Source organism: Schistocerca piceifrons, chromosome 2 (assembly GCF_021461385.2).
Source record: "Schistocerca piceifrons isolate TAMUIC-IGC-003096 chromosome 2, iqSchPice1.1, whole genome shotgun sequence".
In the NCBI taxonomy this organism is placed as follows: domain Eukaryota; kingdom Metazoa; phylum Arthropoda; class Insecta; order Orthoptera; family Acrididae; genus Schistocerca; species Schistocerca piceifrons.
The window spans coordinates 640,966,613-640,991,264 of NC_060139.1; the positions used below are offsets into that span (position 1 = coordinate 640,966,613).

A 24,652-nucleotide genomic window follows, 5' to 3' on the forward strand; every position below is an offset into this window, starting at 1 on the left:
TGTAATAAATATGCTGTTCAGTACCTTCTTCACATCACATAAGATACGCTGTCTCTGATCATTTTCCGAAATCAGTTATTTAGGATTTACATCAGGTGAAATTAGAAAGCACTCACGTATGAAACATTAATGAACAGAGTTAAATGCAATTAAAAAAAAATGGAATAACAGGGTGATACACACAGATACACTAAGATACTATTCCTAATTTTTGCAGTAAAAATTATGAATATTGCCCCATTTCAAAATTGCAAAAGGTTCTACTCATTTAGTCTTGTGGCGTATATGTATCAAATTCTAAAGCACAAATCTATTACAGAACATAACTGTATAGTGTATCATAGATTTTAACTCACTCAATGGACAAGATTGAACTTTAGAAATCACATCATCTTACATACAAAAAAACACAATTATATAGTTTTATGAATCTACAAATAGATTTAAACTCAGTCAGTGGATAAAATAGAACTTTAAAAATTACATCATCTTACACACTACATTCGTGATAAATAAAACTTAGTTCTATAGTTTTATAAATCTACATACATAGTGTATATTTTCTTCTAGATTAGGTATCATTATGCATCTATGTTCATATGTCTTGTCCTCTATGCTAGAAGTTAACAGTACTTGACATCTTACATATTTGCTTTGCTTACCAGTAGCTCTTCATATCTTTACACATGAAATGGGCATTTTCACAAAATTCTTACTATATTGGATCTCGTCTCTAAATTGTTCAGATGCACCACAAATCGGGCAACCTGTATCAGTCAAACAGTTCTTTTCCCACTGATCAGTCTTGATCTTAGTGTAAGGAGATCCAGTATCTGACTCACCATCTCTGTTATTAGGCAGTTCATGTAAAAGATTACTTACTATTTCATCAGTCCATACTGTTTTTGCAGGGCTTTATCAACTTGACTGGTATTGCAGCATTATTTAGGTTACTCATGTTGTCAGGTAAAGTTTGAACTCACTGAATGGATTCCATAGAACAACAAACATCACTTATTACAGAAGGAACACAAAACATATTACTGTCAAAAGTACAATTCCTGCTTAGATCTTCTTTCACTTCATTCCACCAATTTGTATAAAAACTTTGGCTAACCACAGCTAACTTATTCCAGAACGCATTTATCTATGTTATCATCAATCTGGTCCCAAACAAATTTCATAAAGTTTTAAGTTTTATTCTCTGGGCTTACAGATACCCCGCCTTTAGTGTTTGGATCATTACTCTGCATGACGTTAATGAAAAACTGCTCTGACTGGACCGGTATTCCATGACTCTCACTTACATCATCACATAAATCAGTTACCTTACCTGTATTCACAAATAACACTGAAACATCATTATTTTTAAACTCCACAAGTACCAGATACTCATCATCATCATCATAATATTCTTCCAAAATTACTTCAACAACAACATCAGTAACAAGTCACACACCTTACTTCCATTCATCTGCAATAAGCTACCAGTCTCAGACTTACCAATCTCAGTTATTTCATGGCTCTCATTCACATCTATATGAAAAATACCACCTAATTTAGATCCAATACAGTCATCCTCTGATTTACATACATCATTAACACTGTTTTCTGATCAAGAGAAGAAATCATTAGTACATACTACATCAAAATGCTCATTACTCTCACATTCTGGTTTGTGATTAGCACCTACATACTATAATTAAACATAGTATCCCAAAACTTTTGTCAAAACATAAATGAGAAATCAGATGTTCCTTCTGTTCAACTTCAGATAAATGTGCCATGTTGTTAACACTGTTACTATTGTCCAATTGTAAGTGTAAATTGGGGGTCCTGTACTTGTTGTGTTTCCTCGTGCCAAAACTGAGGACCTTCACTGAGGCGGAATGCCGTTTCCTGAATAGTTACCACTATGATTGTTTCTCCTATTCAATTGCCCTTGGCTATCCCCATGATTCGAATTCTGCTGATGTTCAAAATTTCTGTTTCTGTTACCATTTTGATTCTGATAGAAGTTACCATTATTTCTGTAGTTATTACTATTGTGATCTCTATCATTTCGATTATTATGGTAAATGCTTCTTTCTACTGCCCTATGCAGCCTGTCAGCAGATCGTAAAAATTGTTTAAGACAATCGTCCGTGTACTAAATCCCACTGCAGCCTTTCTGGTAATCTCCTTTTGAGTGCTTCAATGAATGTCATTTCGTCAAATGGTTTGTCAAGGTGCGTTAATTTCTTAAGTTGATTCTTATGAAACTCTTTCAGAGTACTGTCCCTATTCCTATAATTAGGATCATTCAGAAATTCACTTTTAATTTTCCCCAAGTGGTTCTAGGTGCCACAGTCTGGAACCGCGCGACCGCTACAGTCGCAGGTTTGAATCCTGCCTTGGGCATGATTGTGTGTTATGTCCTTAGGTTAGTTAGCTTTAAGTAGTTCTAAGTTCTAGGTGACTGATGACCTCAGAAGTTAAGTCCCATAGTGCACAAGAGCCATTTTTTTTAATTCTCCCCAGTTCAGCTTCTGACCAAAATTTATTTAAAAAACTTTTTTCAGAACTTTGTTATGTTTGCCACTGACTTAAATTTAGTATTACCCAAGACAGATCTTCACTTCAAGACATCTTCTAACAAATTCAATTTTTTGATTGCCACTCATGCATGAAACAAAACTATCTCTACAGTGATACAGAAAATCCACTGCATGTGAATTGTCTGATGGAAAAATTTTTATAGCAATGTTGGACCACACAATACCATTGCTTGAATACAGATTTTTTGGAATACAGTTTTCCTGAGCTGCTGAATTTTTTTGATCTAAAACATTTACATTAGCTTGCATACTGTTTTCAACATTTAAAAAATTTTGATCTAAACTAGTAAAGTTCTGTTCTATTTTTTTTTCACAAAGGCCTTCTGTTCAACTCTGATATCATTAACATTCTTTGTCTGTCGTGCAGATTGGGCAACTAACTCATTTTCCAAAACAATAAATTTATTTTCTAAGACATCAACTTTTTCATTCACATGTTTTAATCCCCCTGACAATCCATTTTTTAGCTCTGAAGCCTGATTACGAAGATGGTCTATTTTGTATTGTACCCTGTCCATTTTACTATTGTTTTGAGACTTCTGTTTACATTTCCTCTAATTTTGACAAAATGAACAGCAAAATATCAGTTTTTAGTGTTTCTTTGCTGACTACACTTTTACTTGGTTCAAATATGTCCTAGCTGGGTCCTACAGCTTTCACTTCATCACTACTACCCTCATCTCTATTCATTTTCCTAGCAATAACACAAAAAAAAAAAAAAAAAAAAAAAAAAATTATTTCACAAATTGTTTGTACTTATCTTTTCTTTTTGATGTCCCTTCTCGTAGTCATAAAGTCCTCCTTCAGTTCATCCAGTCCATCACTGTTGATAGTATCTCGTCACTGTTGATACGACCTTGTTAGGCAGCTTTTGGTCTTCTTCCTTTGAATGATTTGGATTTCACATAAACTGCAATTGACACAAATAACTGTCCTTCCTTCTTCTGCAACAGACAAAACTTAATTATCAGTCAACTGATCCTGGATGGTGCCCACAATTAAATCTTACCCTCCCGTACATCACCAGTAAATTTTTAATCTCTTCAAAATCACTGCTTTGTTTCAAACGCTTCGAGCGGAGTAAGATGTACAAGTAATTTATTTATTTATTATTATTTTTTCCCCTACTACTTCATTTTCTCGTCGTTGGCTGCAGTTCATCACATCTAGGAGTAGATTCTTGAGGCTGAAATTTTGACTTTGTGGTTTCCAGTTGACTAGATAACTGATGAAGTAATCTCTGTTTCTACGAGTTTTTTTATTTTATCCCATTCTTCTATGTCACACTGACTTTACAATCCCCACTTCCATAAAACAGAAATTTACATTGTTATTGCCAAACATAAAACCATGTCTGATTCCATCAGAGGCATGCCCGCCACACTCTACATTCTGCGCTACTAACAATATACCAAAGAGTTTACAAAACAAAAGAGTTTACAAACTTTCTTGACAAAAGAAGAATCTTCACCAAGTTATATCACTATTTTGTAAATGAATCCAGAAATAAATTGAATAATTAGTGTCAGATTGCATAATTGGAGTGTGTAAAGGCCAGTATACTAATTTTAAAAGCAAGACTATAAAGATATTGCATCAATAATAATAATAATAATAATAATAATAATAATACCACCCATGGAGGCCCAGGAAAAGAATAGGCCTCCGGTATGTTCTGCCAGTCGTAAAAGGCGATGAAAAGAACAAACCACTAATAGGGCTAACCCCCCTTTTAGTGTGATTAGTTGGTTCAGGACAGAACTAAAGAAGCCTTGGACAAGCGCCGTCATGGTTGGGGACGACGCTTGAACCCTATGCCCGCCCACAATGGTAACGACACTGCTAGCCTGCTAGCCAACTGGAAAATGATTTAAATCCAAATAGAGGTGTTTTGCAGGATATGCTTCCTGCAACCACCCTAGAAGGAAAACAAAGACAGAGGATGAGATGGTCAGATGAAGTTAATCGACACCTCATGTTCTGTTATTACCAAGCAACAAACCTAGGAACCAACACAACTGGATACAGATCACAAGTATACACAACATTTATTACCAGATACCCAGAATTAAAATTTTTAACAGAACAACGACTAGCTGATCAGATCCGTGTAATAATCAAAAATAACAGGATACCCCAGTCAGAATTAGAAAACATCAAACAACAAGTACAACAAATACTGGAACAAAATAATGTGCAATCAGAAGAAGAAGAAAATACAGTAATGGACTCAAACATCCCAGAGCAAACAAACAAAGAACAATATGCATCAATTAAACAATCAGAGGAAAACGACATCTTAAGACAGCCACCAGAACAAGCACAAATAGAACACGAAGTGACACACATGTTAGATATAGAAGAAAAATTTCAACTGACATATATAGAATACAAAGACACAAATACAGACATTAGACCATTCTTGCATAGACCGCCAAATAACCCACAAGTCGAAACAACAATAAAAACTATCAACACAATCATACACAACAAAATAAATGAAAACACAACTATGGAAGAGTTACAACTACTGGTTTATATAGGAGCACTCACTACACTAAATATACACACTAGGCAGAGATCAGAACTAACCAACACACAGAAGAAACCCACAAAACCAGCATGGCAACACAGGCTACAGATCAGAATAGAAAAACTGAGAAAAGACATCGGACAGCTAACACAATTTCTAAGAAATGAAATATCAGACAAAAAATGAAAAAAGTTAGGTAAAATGTCACAACAAGAAGCAATAGAGCAATTAGATGAAAAGAAGCAGAAATTACAAGCATTGGCCAAACGATTTAGAAGATACAAAAAAAGTGAAAATAGAAGGAAACAAAACCAAACATTCAACACAAACCAAAAGAAATTTTACCAGACAATAGATAACACACACATTAAAATAGACACTCCTCCAAACATAACAGACATGGAACACTTCTGGAGCAACATATGGTCAAACCCGGTACAACATAACAGGCATGCACGGTGGATACAAGCAGAAACAGACACATACAAGATGATACCACAAATGCCTGAAGTGATAATTTTGCAACATGAAGTCACCCAAGCAATTAATTCTACTCACAATTGGAAAGCCCCTGGAAAAGATAAAATAGCAAATTTCTGGCTAAAGAAGTTCATCTCAACACATTCACATCTAACAAAATTATTTAACAGTTACATTGCAGACCCATACACATTCCCTGATACACTTACACATGGAATAACTTATCTGAAACCTAAAGATCAAGCAAACACAGCAAACCCAGCTAAATATCGCCCCATAACATGCCTACCAACAATATACAAAATATTAACTTCAGTCATTACACAGAAATTAATGACACATACAACACAGAACAAAATTATAAATGAAGAACATAAAGGCTGTTGCAGAGGAGCACGAGGATGTAAAGAGCAACTGATAATAGATGCAGAGGTGACATATCAAGCTAAAACTAAACAAAGGTCGCTACACTACGCATACATTGATTACCAAAAAGTTTTTGATAGTGTACCCCACTCATGGTTACTACAAATATTGGAAATATACAAAGTAGATCCTAAATTGATACTGTTCCTAAACATAGTAATGAAAAATTGGAAAACCACACTTAATATCCAAACAAATTCAAATAATATCACATCACAGACAATACAGATTAAGCGTGGAATATACCAAGGAGACTCATTAAGTCCTTTCTGCTTCTGCCTTGCCCTGAACCCACTATCCAACATGCTAAATAATACAAATTATGGATACAATATTACTGGAACATACCCACACAAAATCACACATTTGCTATACATGGATGATCTAAAACTACTGGCAGCAACAAATCAACAACTCAACCAATTACTAAAGATAACAGAAGTATTCAGCAATGATATAAATATGGCTTTTGGAACAGACAAATGTAAGAAAAATAGCATAGTCAAGGGAAAACACACTAAACAAGAAGATTACATATTGGATAACCACAGCGACTGCATAGAAGCGATGGAAAAAACAGATGCCTATAAATATTTAGGATACAAACAAAAAATAGGAATAGATAATACAGATATTAAAGAAGAACTAAAAGAAAAATATAGACAAAGACTAACAAAAATACTGAAAACAGAATTGACAGCAAGAAACAAGACAAAAGCTATAAATACTTATGCTATACCAATATTGACCTACTCATTTGGAGTAGTGAAATGGAGTAACACAGACCTAGAAGCACTCAACACACTTACACGATCACAATGCCACAAATATAGAATACATCACATACATTCAGCAACAGAAAGATTCACATTAAGCAGAGAGGAAGGAGGAAGGGGATTTATCGACATAAAAAACCTACATTATGGACAGGTAGACAATTTTAAGAAAATTCTTTGTAGAACGAGCAGAAACTAGCAAAATACACAAAGCAATCACTCATATAAATACATCGGCTACACCACTACAACTTCATAACCACCTCTACAACCCTTTAGATCACATAACATCAACAGATACGAAGAAAGTAAATTGGAAAAAGAAAACACTACATGGCAAGCACCCGTATCATCTAACACAGCCACACATCGATCAAGACGCATCCAACACATGGCTAAGAAAAGGCAATATATACTGTGAGATGGAAGGATTCATGATTGCAATACAGGATCAAACAATAAACACCAGATATTACAGCAAGCATATTATTAAAGATCCCAATACCACAACAGATAAATGCAGACTTTGCAAACAACAAATAGAAACAGTAGATCACATCACAAGCGGATGTACAATACTAACAAATACAGAATACCCCAGAAGACATGACAATGTAGCAAAAATAATACATCAACAGCTTGCCTTACAACATAAACTTATAAAACAACACGTTCCCACATACAAGTATGCACCACAAAATGTACTGGAGAATGATGAATACAAATTATACTGGAACAGAACCATTATAACAGATAAAACAACACCACATAACAAACCTGACATCATACTCACCAATAAAAAGAAGAAATTAAACACAACTAATCGAAATATCCATACCCAATACAACAAATATGCAAAAGAAAACAGGAGAAAAAATTAAAAAATACATCCAACTGGCTGAGGAAGTCAAGGACATGTGGCATCAGGATAAAGTTGACATTATACCAATTATACTATCAACTACAGGGGTCATACCACACAATATCCACCAGTATATCAATGCAATACAGCTACATCCAAACTTATACGTACAACTACAGAAATCCGTAATTATTGATACATGTTCAATTACCCGAAAGTTCCTAAATGCAATATAACATATACCGTACAGTTAAAAGGAAGTCACGCTTGATCAAGATCCGCGTCACTTTCCATTTTTGACCAGACATAACGTCTGAGAAAAGAAAGAAATAATAATAATAATATTTGATAGAGATAATATGCTAATATTGTGCTGCCTTGTGTATAACACCAGTTATGGCATTTTGTCTGTGCCAGCAAACATTCAGCTTGATAGTGCATAGCCACTGCATTGTGCTTGTGCTGGCAGTGCCACTTGGACTGTACTGGAGGGGAGAGGGGGGGGGGTCTCTTCTACCTCCTCAGCCACTCATGTTAGTTTCTTCATCTGCCATAGCACCTGATTGTCTTCTTCATCTCTGTTCCTAGACAGGAGGTACACATAGTATTTTCATCCGTAACATGATAGATACTTATCTTTTAGCAAAATGTTGCTCCTCCTGTTAATTCATCTGCACATAAAATCAACCATAGTGGAATGTATTCCACAACTTTAGGCTGGTTAAGTGAAACAATGCAGTATTGCAACCCACATGAAAAAAATAAAGATTGTATGTACTGTGTGAATAAGATGTGGCAAAAGCCAGCCAAAAGCCTTTTTAAAAGTCCTTGCACTTAACATAAGTGAGAATTTTATAATAGTGACACTCCAGCACATAAATAAGTCCTACCTATCAAAATTTCATTTGGATTTTAACTTTACTGGAAATGTACTTAGTGTTATTTTGTGTCCAACAATTCTTTGTAATTATCATAAAAAGTAAAAGTAACAACTCCATGAATAGTAGAGGCCCTAAGTCGCCAAAAGGCACATAAAAAAGATCAAGGACTTTGCAGCTTTCAGATAAAGCCTCTTTCAAAGCTATAGAGTACAAATACAAGCACAGACATACACCTGATGTGTGGCAGCTCTGCAAGTGCATGGGGGGAGGAATGAGACACTGGCACCAGTGAGATAATTCAGGCTGCAGGCCATGGAAGCTGTGCTCAGCAAACTGTGGTGTTGAGAAATTCATTGGGACCTGGAACAGGACTAGAGTAGGATGTACCGGATGGATGTATTGGACAGATCTTGCAACTGCATCTTCTGTGGGGTATGACACATGTGGGAAAGCTACCAAACACAGATGATGTGACTTACCAAACGAAAGTGCTGGCAGGTCGATAGACACACAAACAAACACAAACATACACATGAAATTCAAGCTTTCGCAACAAACTGTTGCCTCATCAGGAAAGAGGGAAGGAGAGGGAAAGACGAAAGGATGTGGGTTTTAAGGGAGAGGGTAAGGAGTCATTCCAATGCCGGGAGCGGAAAGACTTACCTTAGGGGGAAAAAAAGGACAGGTATACACTCGCACACACACACACACACACATATCCATCTGCACATACACAGACACAAGCAGACATTTGTAAAGGCAAAGAGTTTGGGCAGAGATGTCAGTCGAGGCGGAAGTACAGAGGCAAAGATGTTGTTGAAAGACAGGAGAGGTATGAGCGGCGGCAAATTGAAATTAGCGGAGATTGAGGCCTGGCGGGTAACGAGAAGAGAGGATATACTGAAGGGCAAGTTCCCATCTCCGGAGTTCTGACAGGTTGGTGTTAGTAGGAAGTATCCAGATAACCCGGACAGTGTAACACTGTGCCAAGATGTGCTGGCCGTGCACCAAGGCATGTTTAGCCACAGGGTGATCCTCATTACCAACAAACGCTGTCTGCCTGTGTCCATTCATGCGAATGGACAGTTTGTTGCTGGTCATTCCCACATAGAAAGCTTCACAGTGTAGGCAGGTCAGTTGGTAAATCACGTGGGTGCTTTCACACGTGGCTCTGCCTTTGATCGTGTACACCTTCCGGGTTACAGGACTGGAGTAGGTGGTGGTGGGAGGGTGCATGGGACAGGTTTTACGCCGGGGGTGGTTACAAGGGTAGGAGCCAGAGGATAGGGAAGGTGGTTTGGGGATTTCATAGGGATGAACTAAGAGGTTACAAAGGTTAGGTGGACGGCGGAAAGACACTCTTGGTGGAGTGGGAAGGATTTCATGAAGGATGGATCTCATTTCAGAGCAGGATTTGAGGAAGTCGTATCCCTGCTGGAGAGCCACATTCAGAGTCTGATCCAGTCCCGGAAAGTATCCTGTCACAAGTGGGGCACTTTTGGGGTTCTTCTGTGGGAGGTTCTGGGTTTGAGGAGATGAGGAAGTGGCTCTGGTTATTTGCTTCTGTACCAGGTCGGGAGGGTAGTTGCGGGATGTGAAAGCTGTTTTCAGGTTGTTGGTGTAATGGGTCAGGGATTCCGGACTGGAGCAGATTAATTTGCCACGAAGACCTAGGCTGTAGGGAAGGGACCGTTTGATGTGGAATGGGTGGCAGCTGTCATAATGGAGGTACTGTTGCTTGTTGGTGGGTTTGATGTGGACGGACGTGTGAAGCTGGCCATTGGACAGGCGGAGGTCAATGTCAAGGAAAGTGGCATGGGATTTGGAGTAGGACCAGGTGAATCTGATGGAACCAAAGGAGTTGAGGTTGGAGAGGAAATTCTGGAGTTCTTCTTCACTGTGAGTCCAGATCATGAAGATGTCATCAATAAATCTGTACCAAACTTTGGTTGGCAGGCCTGGGTAACCAAGAAGGCTTACTCTAAGCGACCCATGATTAGGTTGGCATACGAGGGGGCCATCCTGGTGCCCATGGCTGTTCCCTTTAATTGTTGGTATGTCTGGCCTTCGAAAGTGAAGAAGTTGTGGATCAGGATGAAGCTGGCTAAGGTAATGAGGAAAGAGGTTTTTGGTAGGGTGGCAGGTGATCAGCGTGAAAGGAAGTTTGCCAAGGTAATCCCATTCCTGATGTCCAGGCGGATCTTCAAGGAATCCTCAGAACCTTAGGCCCCCTACAAAACCTTTCACCTGACTCCATCAACCTCCTGATCCCACCAACACCCCGCACCCCTACCTTCTACCTTCTTCCTAAAATTCACAAACCCAATCATCCCGGCCATCTCATTGTAGCTGGCTACCAAGCCCCCACAGAATGTATCTCTGCCTACATAGATCAACACCTTCAACCCATTACATGCAGTCTCCCATCCTTCATCAAAGACACCAACCACTTTCTCGAACGCCTGGAATCCCTACCCAGTCTGTTACTCCCGGAAACCATCCTTGTAACCATTGATGCCACTTCCTTATACACAAATATTCCGCACGTCCAGGGCCTCGCTGTGATAGAGCACATCCTTTCACGCTGATCACCTGCCACCCTACCAACAACCTCTTTCCTCATTACTTTAGCCAGCTTCATCCTGATCCACAACTGCTTCACTTTCGAAGGCCAGACATACCAACAATTAAAGGCAACAGCCATGGGCACCAGGATGGCCCCCTCGTACACCAACCTAATCATGGGTCGCTTAGAGTAAGCCTTCTTGGTTACCCAGGCCTGCCAACCAAAGTTTGGTACAGATTTATTGATGACATCTTCATGATCTGGACTCACAGTGAAGAAGAACTCCAGAATTTCCTCTCCAACCTCAACTTCTTTGGTTCCATCAGATTCACCTGGTCCTACTCCAAATCCCATGCCACTTTTCTTGACGTTGACCTCCACCTGTCCAATGGCACGCTTCACACGTCCGTCCACATCAAACCCACCACCAAGCAACAGTACCTCCATTATGACAGCTGCCACCCATTCCACATCAAACGGTCCCTTCCCTACAGCCTAATATGTGTATGGAAACTAAAAGAAAGGGAGTTGAAGGGACAAAGCACAGGAAAATAAGAAATAAAATCCTTCTGGGTGAGCTGTAAACTGTGGAAGAAGGATAAATGACTTTTAAGAGCACAGTAGAAATAACCGTTCCAGAGAGAATACCCTTACAAGTATCATAGTCTTTCTGGATTTTGTTAAATCATACAAAACGCTATTCAGAAGTAATGTCTGGGAGAAGCTAAGAAGGAAAGATATAGAGAGGCAGACTGTATTGATGATTAAAGAAAAAGTCTTACCAATGTGTGAGTGAGTAAAGAGAGAGGAAAATGAGTGATATGGAGAAATGGTCTTAAATGAGAAAGTACACTGTTTTTGTTACTTTCTATAGTGGTGATGGTTGAGGTTCAGACACAAGGGGCAAGAGAGATGGGATACATGATGACAACAATCTTGTTTGCTGACGATGTGCTTGTGTAGGGGAACAATAAGAAGGAAGTGCAGAAGCAGTTGGATGTTTGGAAACATGTTGTGCAAGAGTATGGCCTAATTTACTGCAAGGAAATGTGAGCTGGTGGTCACAACAAGATGCAAGAATAGGCAAATCACAAATATGATGCTTCATGGGGAGCAGCTGAAAATGGTTGAGCAGAATGTTTCAAGTTCCTGGGAAGTATAATACAGGAAAAAGTAAGAAATAACAAAGAGACAAGTAAGTGTGCAAGCCAAGTTGGGAAGTGTGAGAAGACGGATTTGGAACGAAGAAGTTCCCCAGAAAAATAAGAATGTGATGTAAAAAATGTATTACATACACCAGTTATGTTCCATGTTGCTGAAACCTGCACCTTGAAGGAAAGGGAAGAAAAGTAAGATGCAAGCAGGTGAAATAAAGTTTTTGAAAAGTAAGACAGGTGTAACAAAAATGAAAAAAATTAGAAATGAAAGTGAAACTTCCTGGCAGATTAAAACCTTTGCAAACGTCCCGAGTTCGAGTCTCGGTCAGGCACACAGTTTTAATCTGCCAGGAAGTTTCATATCAGCGCACACTCCGCTGCAGAGTAAAAATCTCATTCTGGAAACCTCCCCCAGGCTGTGGCTAAGCCATGTCTCCGCAATATCCTTTCTTTCAGGAGTGCTAGTCCTGCAAGGTTCGCGGGAGAGCTTCTGTAAAGTTTGGAAGGTAGGAGACGAGATACTGGCAGAAGTCAAGCTGTGAGTACCGGGCGTGAGTCATGCTTCGGTAGCTCAGATGGTAGAGCACTTGCCCGCGAAAGGCAAAGGTCCCGAGTTCGAGTCTTGGTCGGGCACACAGTTTTAATCTGCCAGGAAGTTTCATATCAGTGCACACTTCGCTGCAGAGTGAAAATCTCATTCTGAAAACCTCTCCCAGGCTGTGGCTAAGCCATGTCCCCGCAATATCCTTTCTTTCAGGAGTTCTAGTCTGCAAGGTTCGCAGGAGAGCTTCTGTAAAGTTTGGAAGGTAGGAGACGAGATACTGGCAGAAGTAAAGCTGCGAGTACCGGGCGTGAGTCGTGCTTTGGTAGCTCAGATGGTAGAGCACTTGCCCGCGAAAGGCAAAGGTCCCGAGTTCGAGTCTCGGTCGGCCACACAGTTTTAATCTGCCAGGAAGTTTCATATCAGCGCACACTCCACTGCAGAGTGAAAATCTCATTCTGGAAACCTCCCCCAGGCTGTGGCTAAGCCATGTCTCCACAACATCCTTTCTTTCAGGAGTGCTAGTCCTGCAAGGTTCGCAGGAGAGCTTCTGTAAAGTTTGGAAGGTAGGAGATGAGATACTGGCAGAAGTAAAGCTGTGAGTACAGGGCGTGAGTCGTGCTTCGGTAGCTCAGATGGTAGAGCACTTGCCCGCGAAGGGCTAAGGTCCCGAGTTCGAGTCTCGGTCAGGCACACAGTTTTAATCTGCCAGGAAGTTTCATATCAGCACACACTCCACTGCAGAGTGAAAATCTCATTCTGGAGAAATGAAAGTGTTTGGGAGATAACGCATTAGGAACTCCTACAGAAGAAGGTTGAGGAAAAAGATTAAAATGATATGGGCATGTGAAGAGAATGAATGAAGAAGATGCACAAGATGAAAATGGAGGGCAAGAATAAGGGGAAAGCCAAGGGACAAGTGACTTAAAGGAGTGGGAAAAAGCATTAAAAAGACAGAGAAGACTGGGTCAGATTAGTGACAGAGACCAGAGACTAGAAAAGATGTAGAAACTTGTGTTGGAAGCAGACATACCAGTGGCAGGAAACTACAAGATGACATAATATAAAATAAAGTGCCCTTAAGTAAAGTATTAGCAGACTTGATAGATCCTTCACCGAGAAGTTTCTTACAGTTTCTTTGTGCAGATTGTTCTTAAATATTACTTGAAAATGTAAGTTCTTTAGTGACAGTAGGATTATGAGTGGTTGTTAACTAGAACTTTAGTCATGTATCTTCATAAATGCTATAATTAAATGATAAGAAGATACATTGTGGGGTAACATAAAATGAGGGAGATAGAGAGAGTGAGTTTACAGAGAAAATATGGGAAAGAAGGTGGCAGCTAACACTGAAATGCTGAGTACTTGTCTTGATTATAACTCCAAAATTATTTTGCAGACCTTAAAGTTATAATGGATAATTGTCCCTGTGGCAGCAGGATATATAAGAAAAGTGACTATTAGGTATTACAAATCAAAAACTACATAATTAGTTAGAAAGAGTTGATATGTTCTCATATTTGCATTTATGTTTGCTTGTATTATTATTGTCATTATTATTATTATTGTTGTTATTGTTGTTATTATTGTCATGATCATCATCATTATCAATTTTGGTTATAGGTTCCTGTAGGTACAGTTGTAAAGGATCAAAATGGGTGTGTTGTAGCTGATCTAAACAAAGAGAGATCTATGTTCGTGGCAGCACGAGGTGGAGCTGGAGGCCATGGAAATCATTTTTTCATATCAGATACAATGCAGGCACCACAAGTAGCAGAATATGGAGCTGATGGAGAAGCACTGAAGTATATACTAGAATTACAGAGTATGGCTAATTTTGGATTGGTATGTAACAAATCTTGCCACTTTCTACTTTTCATCCTTACTGTACCTCCTTCATAAGTGCTAATCTGTAAGCAAGAGACAGACCTTTTTCATTATATAGCGTATTTCATAATTACTACTTTAGCCTTCTACAGTTTGCAGAGGGCACTTATTAGATAAAGTCTTTTTGAAGGAACCACATTCAGAAATGCACTGTCTAGATAAAAAATAGGTTTGAAGCTCAAACCATTTTCAAATCTCCCACTTCACAGTATGCACACAAACTGAGAACGGAGTCCCCTGCCATAGTCTGCCCTATGTTTACAGTCGCTGCTTCAGTGTTCTGCTCAACTGTTAGTCCATCTGTGAACAGTAAGAACAACTGAAGCAGTATAGGATGTTGGAATACACATTTGGAGAATACACGGAGATGTTAATATTCTATGCTGAAGCTAGAGGTACGTAGGGAGAAACATTTTCTGGATCAACTCAGCATGTTACATACCATTTTCATCTGATTACAACAACAGTTCCAGGAAACTGACTCGTTCACAACTAGGAGGGATGACTGTGGTGCTCCACAGATGTGCCACACTCTGTGCTTTGAAGAGGCCATCCTTCATCATGTAGAAGAAAACCTGGCTATGAACACTAAAAACATTGTGTGTCTCATGGACATGCCCAACACAAGTGTCTGCCATGTTCTACATATCCAGCAACTCCACACTTACCACTGACAGAATGTGCTTGTATTGACTCCAGCGGATCTTCCACTAAGTGTCAATTTATGTATATGATTTCTACATCACCGTGTCAACATGCCCAAATTTCTGCGCCACATCCTTTTTTGAACTGTTGAAACAGCCACATTTGGGATAACAAAAATCATCATGCCACACATTCACATGGATTTCAGCAGTGTATAAATGTATGTGCTGGAATCACTGGTGTTCATCTTATTAAGCTATACATTCTTTCACATGGATTTCAGCAGTGTATAAATGTATGTGCTGGAATCACTGGTGTTCATCTTATTAAGCTATACATTCTTTCATATTACCTAATGGGTACCATGTACTTGACATTCTTGCAAGAGGTTCTGGTGGAGTTACTGGAAGATTTGGCACTGTCACTTCATCAGAAAACGAATGTGGTTCCAAGACGATGGCATGTCCACACATTTTGCCCATCACATCCACAATTATCTCAACCATACATTTGGTGTAGGGGAGATAGGTTGAAATGGACCAACTCCTTCGTAGTCACAGTCACCAGATTTAATTCCTCTTGACAACACTATGAAAAGGATAGATGGCTACTCACCATAAATGTGACATGTTGAGTTGCAGATTATGTGAGGTTACAAGATTTTGTAATGTTATGCCATTTCAGAATCTGTTGAAGTGTAAAAGATTTGTTTCTGTTCATGACAACAGCTAACATTGTGGATAGTTCAAGAGACAGAGGTGCAAATTCAGCAAAGTACAAATACTTACATTCTTCTTTCCTTCTTTGCAGCAACAGCTGATTCTCATAGATAATCTGGAATTCTATTAGGACTGACAATAAACACAGATTCCACTTCAAAATCTGGTGAAAGGCTGAGCTGCTGACAACAAAAATCTACCAGTATTTATAATAAACAGAACAGTGGGTTAATAGTTATAAGCAGACTTTAAGTGAGTTACAATTAAAAGTTTTACATTTAGCTGACAATGTGGATTGCAAAATGTTTCTAACTTATAGGTAATTGTTTTTAAATACAAACGTCACATTAATTTTTATTTTTTTATAGCGAAATACGAGATGTTCAATTTAACAAAAATTCAATTACTTTTTTCAACAAGAGCCTGGATTTTACATTGTGTGAGAATTACTTTTTTCTTTACTTATAGCCAAACTAGTTAATAAAAAGAATTCCCACCATATATAGAGTTTTGTGATATAGACCAAACTTATGTATCTGGCTTGGTTATCAGAAAGTGAAATTTGTTTATATTTCCTAATAATGTTCTCACTATGAATTGTACTGTTTTAACATATTAACTTGTTTTTGTAGCCTTGAACACATGAAAAGCTTATGAACGTGTAAAAGAAATACATTTGGGTTAATATTACATTCAAATATGACCACAGTACTGTTTGATAAATTACATTACATCACTCATTGTTTGTGATTACATATTTGCGAATGCTAGAAGAGCCAGATAATTTTATTCATGCCTACCAATGTCAGCAGCACATTTCAATACATAGTTATTATTTCCATAAGGTGATTTTTACTCATGTTTGACTGTTTTGTATTATTGTCTTTTGGTATTGTTTGCATCTACAGTTACATGTATTTGCTAGAAAATTCAATATACTTATCAGATCTGGACGTCAGTATTTAGTAAATGAATATTGTATATGTGACTTCAGATACGGTTGAAATCAACTGCTATGCTACAAAACCTCCTAAAATATTTGCACAATATGATGATTGGGCAAATGAGCCTTAAAAGATTGAACAACTGATTAATATGAATGAGCTGACTTGTTAAAAAAAAATGGTTGATACTAAAAACATTTTTTTACTTGCAAAAAACCTAAACAGAGTAATAAATTTCAAAAGGTACAACGTGTAGTAAAGTGTAGAATTATCATCAAAATATTATACAGCATGGAAGAAATTACTGAAAAATCATCTAATACAATTTATAAAGATAAACAGTGAAATACAGAGTTACTAGATTGGTTCCCTTTTTGTAAAGAAATACAGTGTTTGTTCATGGGTTCTTTTTCAAAATTGACTTTTCAAAGTTGCTTAGGATTAGAGAGTTGACATTCAGGGGTTATCTTAAGATTTGTCTCTTTGTTTGATCACAGAGTTTGCACCTTTCAAAGATTTAAAAATCGTTAATGTGTAATCCTATCACAGACTCAACAAATCAGTCTTTTTCCTTAATAAACCATGTGGCTTATCACAGACTCAGAGAATCAGTCCTTTTTGTAATAAATTACCTATTCTAACACAGACACAGAGAATCAGTCCATTTGTTTAGAGAACACACATATATTAAAAAAAAAAAAAAAGGTTAAAATATGCAAGCTTTTGGAGCCACAAGGTTTCAGAGCCAGTGGCTCCTTCTTCTAGCGGAAGAGTTGAACGGAAAGAAGAGGGATGAAAGAAAAGGACTGGAGAGGTTTAGAAAAAGAGGTAGAGTTTAGAAAAGTTACCCCAGAACCACAAGTCAGGGGAAACTTATTGGATGGGATGAGAAGCAAAGAAAATGTCTTTCCTTCTCATCCCATCCGGTAAGATTACTCTGACCTGGGGTTCTGTGTGAATTTTCTGAAATCCACCCCTTTTCCTAAATCTCTACAGTCCTTTTCCTTCATCCTTCAACCCTTCAGCCAGAAGAAGGAGTCACTGGCTCCAAAAGCTTGCATACATAAAACTTTTTTTAAAAAAATATATGTGTGTTGATCTGCCGCTACTTGGTGAGTAGATTTTTTATCTATCCAATTACATTAAATTTAATAGTTTGCACTTTATGAAGCTGAAAGGCAAAGTCTTTTCTCTTTCACACATAAGTAGTGTTGATCCATATTTTTCATGTAAAACAGTAGAGTATCAAAGTTAGAAATAAAATCTTACTCCACATCAATTCTCAACAAAATTCATCTGATAATGTTTCATTTCTTACAAAAACAGGTAAAATGTCAATAACTTTGGCAGAGAGTTTTCAGGGTAAATAACGGTAATGTCTTCATGTGTATCCGTGTGGATGTGTAGTCAGTCTAGTAATGTTAACAGCGTTTTCCAAAAATCTGATCCACTTACAAGCATAATATAAGTAAACATTTTAAAATTAGGCATGTTAGCTGTTACAACTTTACTTCCAGAGTCATTTCTAACTCTCTCTTCATCTCATCACTTGCTAACACAAAAAGCATAAGTTTCAGCATTTCTTTCTACCCAGCACAATTCTCTCTTAATTTACTGTAAGCAGTGTGTACAGGTATGTGACAAAATATCTTCAAATGTGTCATTGCATTTCTCAGTAATATCAAATCTCTACATCCTCAAAATATCTTCAAAACCTTCATAGTTCTTAATAGTGTGTTAATATGTGTGATTGTAAAAGTATAACTGCTCATCAAAGTATTCATTTCAAGTCACAAGTCACAAGATTTTTCATCAGCACTGAATCATCTCTTTTTCTGTCACTCATTAGACATCAGTAACTTCAAGTGGGAAAGTTTGTATCAAATTCTCATAAAATATCTTAAGTATTTTAAAATAATTCTCAATAGTGTAATAGTGTTTTAGTATAAATCGTAGACAATCATAGTTATCAAAGCATAGCATTTTTGCCAAAAGTATAAATGCATTCTCCCTAACCAATTTCTTCAGCAACAATTTTGTTGTAAGACCAGCTACAAATTGTCTGATGTGTCAATTAAGGCATAAAATTCTTAAAAGATACGTTTTCTTTCAACACGCAGCATAAGTAATGTCAAGCATAGTAATAAAATAAGTAAAGTGTCTTTATCATCAAGAGATGTTCCAAATAACTTGACAGACACAAGGCAAAATATCTTCAGCAAGTTTCTTCAACAATAATACAGTCAAAGCTTGTGTTACCCAGTCTAAAATATTCTTGGAAAATTGACACTACAACATGTTATAATAACAGAATAAAAGAATGAGTCTGGCATCAGAGAATATACGGGTGTTACAAAAAGGTATGGCCAAACTTTCAGGAAACATTCCTCACACACAAAGAAAGAAAATATGTTATGTGGACATGTGTCCGGAAATGCTTACTTTCCATGTTAGAGCTCATTTTATTACTTCTTTTCAAATCACATTAATCATGGAATGGAAACCCACAGCAACAGAACGTACCAGTGTGACTTCGAACACTTTGTTACAGGAAATGTTCAAAATGTCCTCCATTAGCGAGGATACATGCATCCACCCTCCATCGCATGGAATCTCTGAGATGCAGCCCTGGAGAATGGCATATTGTATCACAGCCGTCCACAATACGAGCACGAAGAGTCTCTACATTTGGTACTGGGGTTGCGTAGACAAGAGCTTTCAAATGCCCCCATAAATGAAAGTCAAGAGGGTTGAGTTCAGGAGAGCGTGGACGCCATGGAATTGGTCCGCCTCTACCAATCCATCGGTCACTGAATCTGTTGTTGAGAAGCGTACGAACACTTCTACTGAAATGTGCAGGAGCTCCATTGTGCATGAACCACATGTTGTGTCGTACTTGTAAAGGCACATGTTCTAGCAGCACAGGTAGAGTATCCCGTATGTAATCATGATAACGTGCTCCATTAAGCGTAGGTGGAAGAACATGGGGCCCAGTCAAGACATCACCAACAATGCCTGCCCAAACGTTCACGGAAAATCTGTGTTGATGACGTGATTGCACAATTGCGTGTGGATTCTTGTCAGCCCACACATGTTGATTGTGAAAATTTACAATTTGATCACGTTGAAATGAAGTCTCATCCGTAAAGAAAACATTTGCACTGAAATGAGGATTGACACATTGTTGGATGAACCATTCGCAGAACTGTACCCGGGAGGCCAATCAGCTGCTGATAGTGCCTGCACACGCTGTACATGGCACGGAAACAACTGGTTCCCCCGTAGCACTCTCCATACAGTGATGTGGTCAACGTTACCTTGTACAGCAGCAACTTCTCTGACGCTGACATTAGGGTTATCGTCAACAGCACGAACAATTGACTCGTCCATTGCAGGTGTCCTCGTCGTTCTAGGTCTTCCCCAGTCGCGAGTCATAGGCTGGAATGTTCCGTGCTCCCTAAGACGCCGATCAATTGCTTCGAACGTCTTCCTGTCGGGACACCTTCGTTCTGGAAATCTGTCTCGATACAAACGTACCGCGCCACGGCTATTGCCCCATGCTAATCCATACATCAAATGGGCATCTGCCAACTCCGCATTTGTAAACATTGCACTGACTGCAAAACCACGTTCGTGATGAACACTAACCTGTTGATGCTATGTACGGATGTGCTTGATGCTAGTACTGTAGAGCAACAAGTCGCATGTCAACACAAGCACCGAAGTCAACATTACCTTCCTTCAGTTGGGCCAACTGGTGGTGAATCGAGGAAGTACAGTACATACTGACGAAACTAAAATGAGCTCTAACATGGAAATTAAGCGTTTCCGGACACATGTCCACATAACATCTTTTCTTTATTTGTGAGTGAGGAATGTTTCCTGAAAGTTTGGCCGTACCTTTTTGTAACACCCTGTATGTAACTACACATAGATTAAGTGCAGTACAGGTGTCTTAGTAATGTGTCATATGAAACATGTAAACGAGCCTCGTAGGCGTACAGTAAATAACTGATAAAGAAGTTGCATTAATGTGTTTATGAAGTTTCAAGATAGGTTAAGTGTAGTAAATGTGTTTGTGCAAATCTGGATAAGAAAATGTCACATGCATGATCCATAAGGATTATGCATCCCCCTGATAGTGAATGAAACTCCTCTTAAAAATTTCTTCTATTGATGCAACACAAATGAATAAAGTAAAAACAATGCAGATATCAGTGTTCACATTAATTAGTAAATTTGTACAGTTTCAGTTGAGTTACATTTCTGAGCCCAAACAGTTTTCTTGGTTTTATATTTATGAGCCTGTATGCATTAGGATGAGGATTTCCCCACAACCTCAAATGGCCATTGTACATGTTGAAGAATTTCTTGATTTCACTGTTTATGAATTTTGATTTTGCATAACATTTTGTTAAGATGAAGTCACCAGCATTGAACTGAGTGTGTTTTACCCTACCATCAAGTCTTTGTTTTCTTTTGTTGCAATGTTGCTTCACAGTCTACCTAGTAACAACCTCCCTCTCTGCTGCTATGTGTTTACACAGTGGGAATTCAATTTACCCTTTGATCAAATATGGAGGTTGTTTGTCATACATTACTTCATAGGATGAGAATCCTGTGGTGGTATGTTGCAGACTGTTAAGGACATCCGAAAAGTTTTTACAATGTTCTAACCAGTTGGTATGGTCCTTACTACAGTAGGTCCTGCACAGGTGACCTATTTCCCATATGTATTGTTCTGTTGGATTATAAGATGGGGAGTAGACTTAGGTGAGAATATGTTTAATGTTGTGTTCACTTGTAAACTCCTTCCAGGTTTTGGATATGAACTGGCTTCCATGATATGATTGTAAAGCTTTTGGTGTACCGAATGTATGAAATCATTCTTGGGTTATTTTTTGAATTATTTTCTTGCTGGTTGCTTTCCTTGGGGGATACATTTTAATGAACTTCAAGAATAGGTCTACCATTACAAAAATGTAGCAATATCCACCTTTTGCCCATGCAGGTCAGTGCCCACAAGGTCCCTCCACTTATTAGGCATTAAACTCTGTAAATGACCCCTATTGGTGTGACTTACATATCACTCTGTGGGCAATATTATGAAAATAGATGCTCTCCTATATTTTTTGAGTACACCTTAAGGATCCCACAATGACCAATACTGGTATGAGTGTAAAGTACAAGGTGTCTGTATACTCTTCAGGCCAGCAAATCTTCTGCCTATGACTATCAGTGCTGTACCTATAAAAAAGAATCCCCCCAAAAACTATGCAGTATTGTTGTACTTTTTTATGGCCCTTTTTTCCCCAGATAACTTTTTACCAATTTCCAATTGTCGTCATGGTTCTGATTATGTATGAGTTGTTTGCAAATTCTTCTGATATCCCTTTCTCTTTCACCATTATGTACGTCATGGTGAAGTTTTTCTCTTGATTCCCATGAACAGTGTCATTTACATTTCCCACTGGTAGTCTGCACAAGACATCAGCCATAATGTCATCACTTGCCTTAATGTTTTCCACAGAAAAGTTAAACTGCTGAAAAAACATAGCCCATTGAGTCAGTCTAGTCTGGTAGAGTTTGCCGTCTTGAATATAGCTTAAGACTTTATGATCTGTGTATACCTTTACATAGTGACCTGATAAGTAATTCCTAAATTTTTGAAATCCCTGTACTATAGCTAAAACTTCGTTTTCTGAAGTGGAGTAGTTTTTCTCATGTTTTTTTAAGTATTCTACTTGCGAAGGCAACTGAATGGTGCACTTGAACCACATCTATTTCTATTCCTTGGAATACATGGACCCCCAATCCAAACTCACTGCTGTCTGTTGTAAGGCAAAAAGGAGTGGATAAGTCAGGTCTATGTAATATCTCACTGCTAACCAACTGTGCTTTGGTGTCATGAAATGCAGACTGGAATTCATTGTTCCATTCCTGGATACTATTCTTTTTAAGCACTTTATTGAGACATAGTGCATTTAGTGCTTGTGTTTTCACATATTTGCAAAAGAACCCCACCAAACCAAAAAATGACTTAAGCTATTTAAAGTCTTAGGAGGAGGGAAATGAGAAACTGCTTGCACTTTATCTTTGTCAGGGAGAATCCCATCTTCAGTGATACTGTGTCCTAGAAACTTAAGCTGATTGAAAGCAAATTTACATTTAGATAGCTTCGGTATTTTCCTCCCTCTCTCATTTTGTCAGCAATTTCCCTCAAAGTTTCCATATGTTCTTTCCAAGCCTTGGTTGAGAATAAAATGTCACCTACTTTGTAGTCCGCTTTTCTAGTAGTTCTTTACAGAGTACGAGGTGCATTCAAGTTCTAAGGCCTCCAGTTTTTTTTCTCCGGACTGGAAAGAGATAGAAACATGCGCATTGTTTTAAAATGAGGCCGCGTTCATTGTCAATAAGTCCCAGAGATGGCAGCACCGTATGGCAGATGGAATTTTACCGCCAGCGGCGAGGATGAGAACTGTTTTTAAATACTTAAAGTGGCAATGTTTTCCTTACTTGAACAGCGTGCAATCATTCTTTTTCTGAATTTGCGTGGTGTGAAACCAATTGAAATTCATCGACAGTTGAAGGAGACATGTGGTGATGGAGTTATGGATGTGTCGAAAGTGCGTTCGTGGGTGCGACAGTTTAATGAAGGCAGAACATCGTGTGACAACAAACTGAAACAACCTCGGGCTCGCACAAGCCGCTCTGACGACATGATCAAGAAAGTGGAGAGAATTGTTTTGGGGGATCGCCGAATGACTGTTGAACAGATCACCTCCAGAGTTGGCATTTCTGTGGGTTCTGTGCACACAATCCTGCATGACGACCTGAAAATGCGAAAAGTGTCATCCAGGTGGGTGCCACGAATGCTGACGGACGACCACGTGGCTGCCCGTGTGGCATGTTGCCAAGCAATGTTGACGCGCAATGACAGCATGAATGGGACTTTCTTTTCGTTGGTTGTGACAATGGATGAGACGTGGATGCCATTTTTCAATCCAGAAACAAAGCGCCAGTCAGCTCAATGGAAGCACACAGATTCAGCGCCATCAAAAAAATTTCGGGTAACCGCCAGTGCTGAAAAAATGATGGTGTCCATGTTCTGGGACAGCGAGGGTATAATCCTTACCCATTGCGTTCCAAAGGGCACTACGGTAACAGGTGCATCCTACGAAAATGTTTTGAAGAACAAATTCCTTCCTGCACTGCAACAAAAACGTCCGGGAAGGGCTGCGCATTTGCTGTTTCACCAAGACAACGCACCCGCACATCGAGCTAACGTTACGCAACAGTTTCTTTGTGATAACAACTTTGAAGTGATTCCTCATGCTCCCTACTCACCTGACCTGGCTCCTAGTGACTTTTGGCTTTTTCCAACAATGAAAGACACTCTCCATGGCCGCACATTCACCAGCCATGCTGCTATTGCCTCAGCGATTTTCCAGTGGTCAAAACAGACTCCTAAAGAAGTCTTCACCGCTGCCATGGAATCATGGCATCAGCATTGTGAAAAATGTGTACGTCTGCAGGGCGATTACGTCGAGAAGTAACGCCAGTTTCATCGATTTCGGGTGAGTAGTTAATTAGAAAAAAAATCGAAGGCCTTAGAACTTGAATGCACCTCGTACATAA

The 24,652-nt window shown here is 38.6% G+C and overlaps 1 protein-coding gene across 1 annotated transcript in view; it reads left to right on the forward strand.

The window, feature by feature from the left end:
- LOC124776939 (semaphorin-2A) overlaps positions 1 to 24,652 on the forward strand; it is a 169,766-nt gene that overhangs the window by 119,805 nt on the left and 25,309 nt on the right. The window contains exon 5 of the mRNA XM_047252161.1: positions 14,443 to 14,664. Coding sequence (XP_047108117.1) covers positions 14,443 to 14,664 — 222 coding nt within the window. The remainder of the gene's footprint in view (positions 1 to 14,442; positions 14,665 to 24,652) is intronic.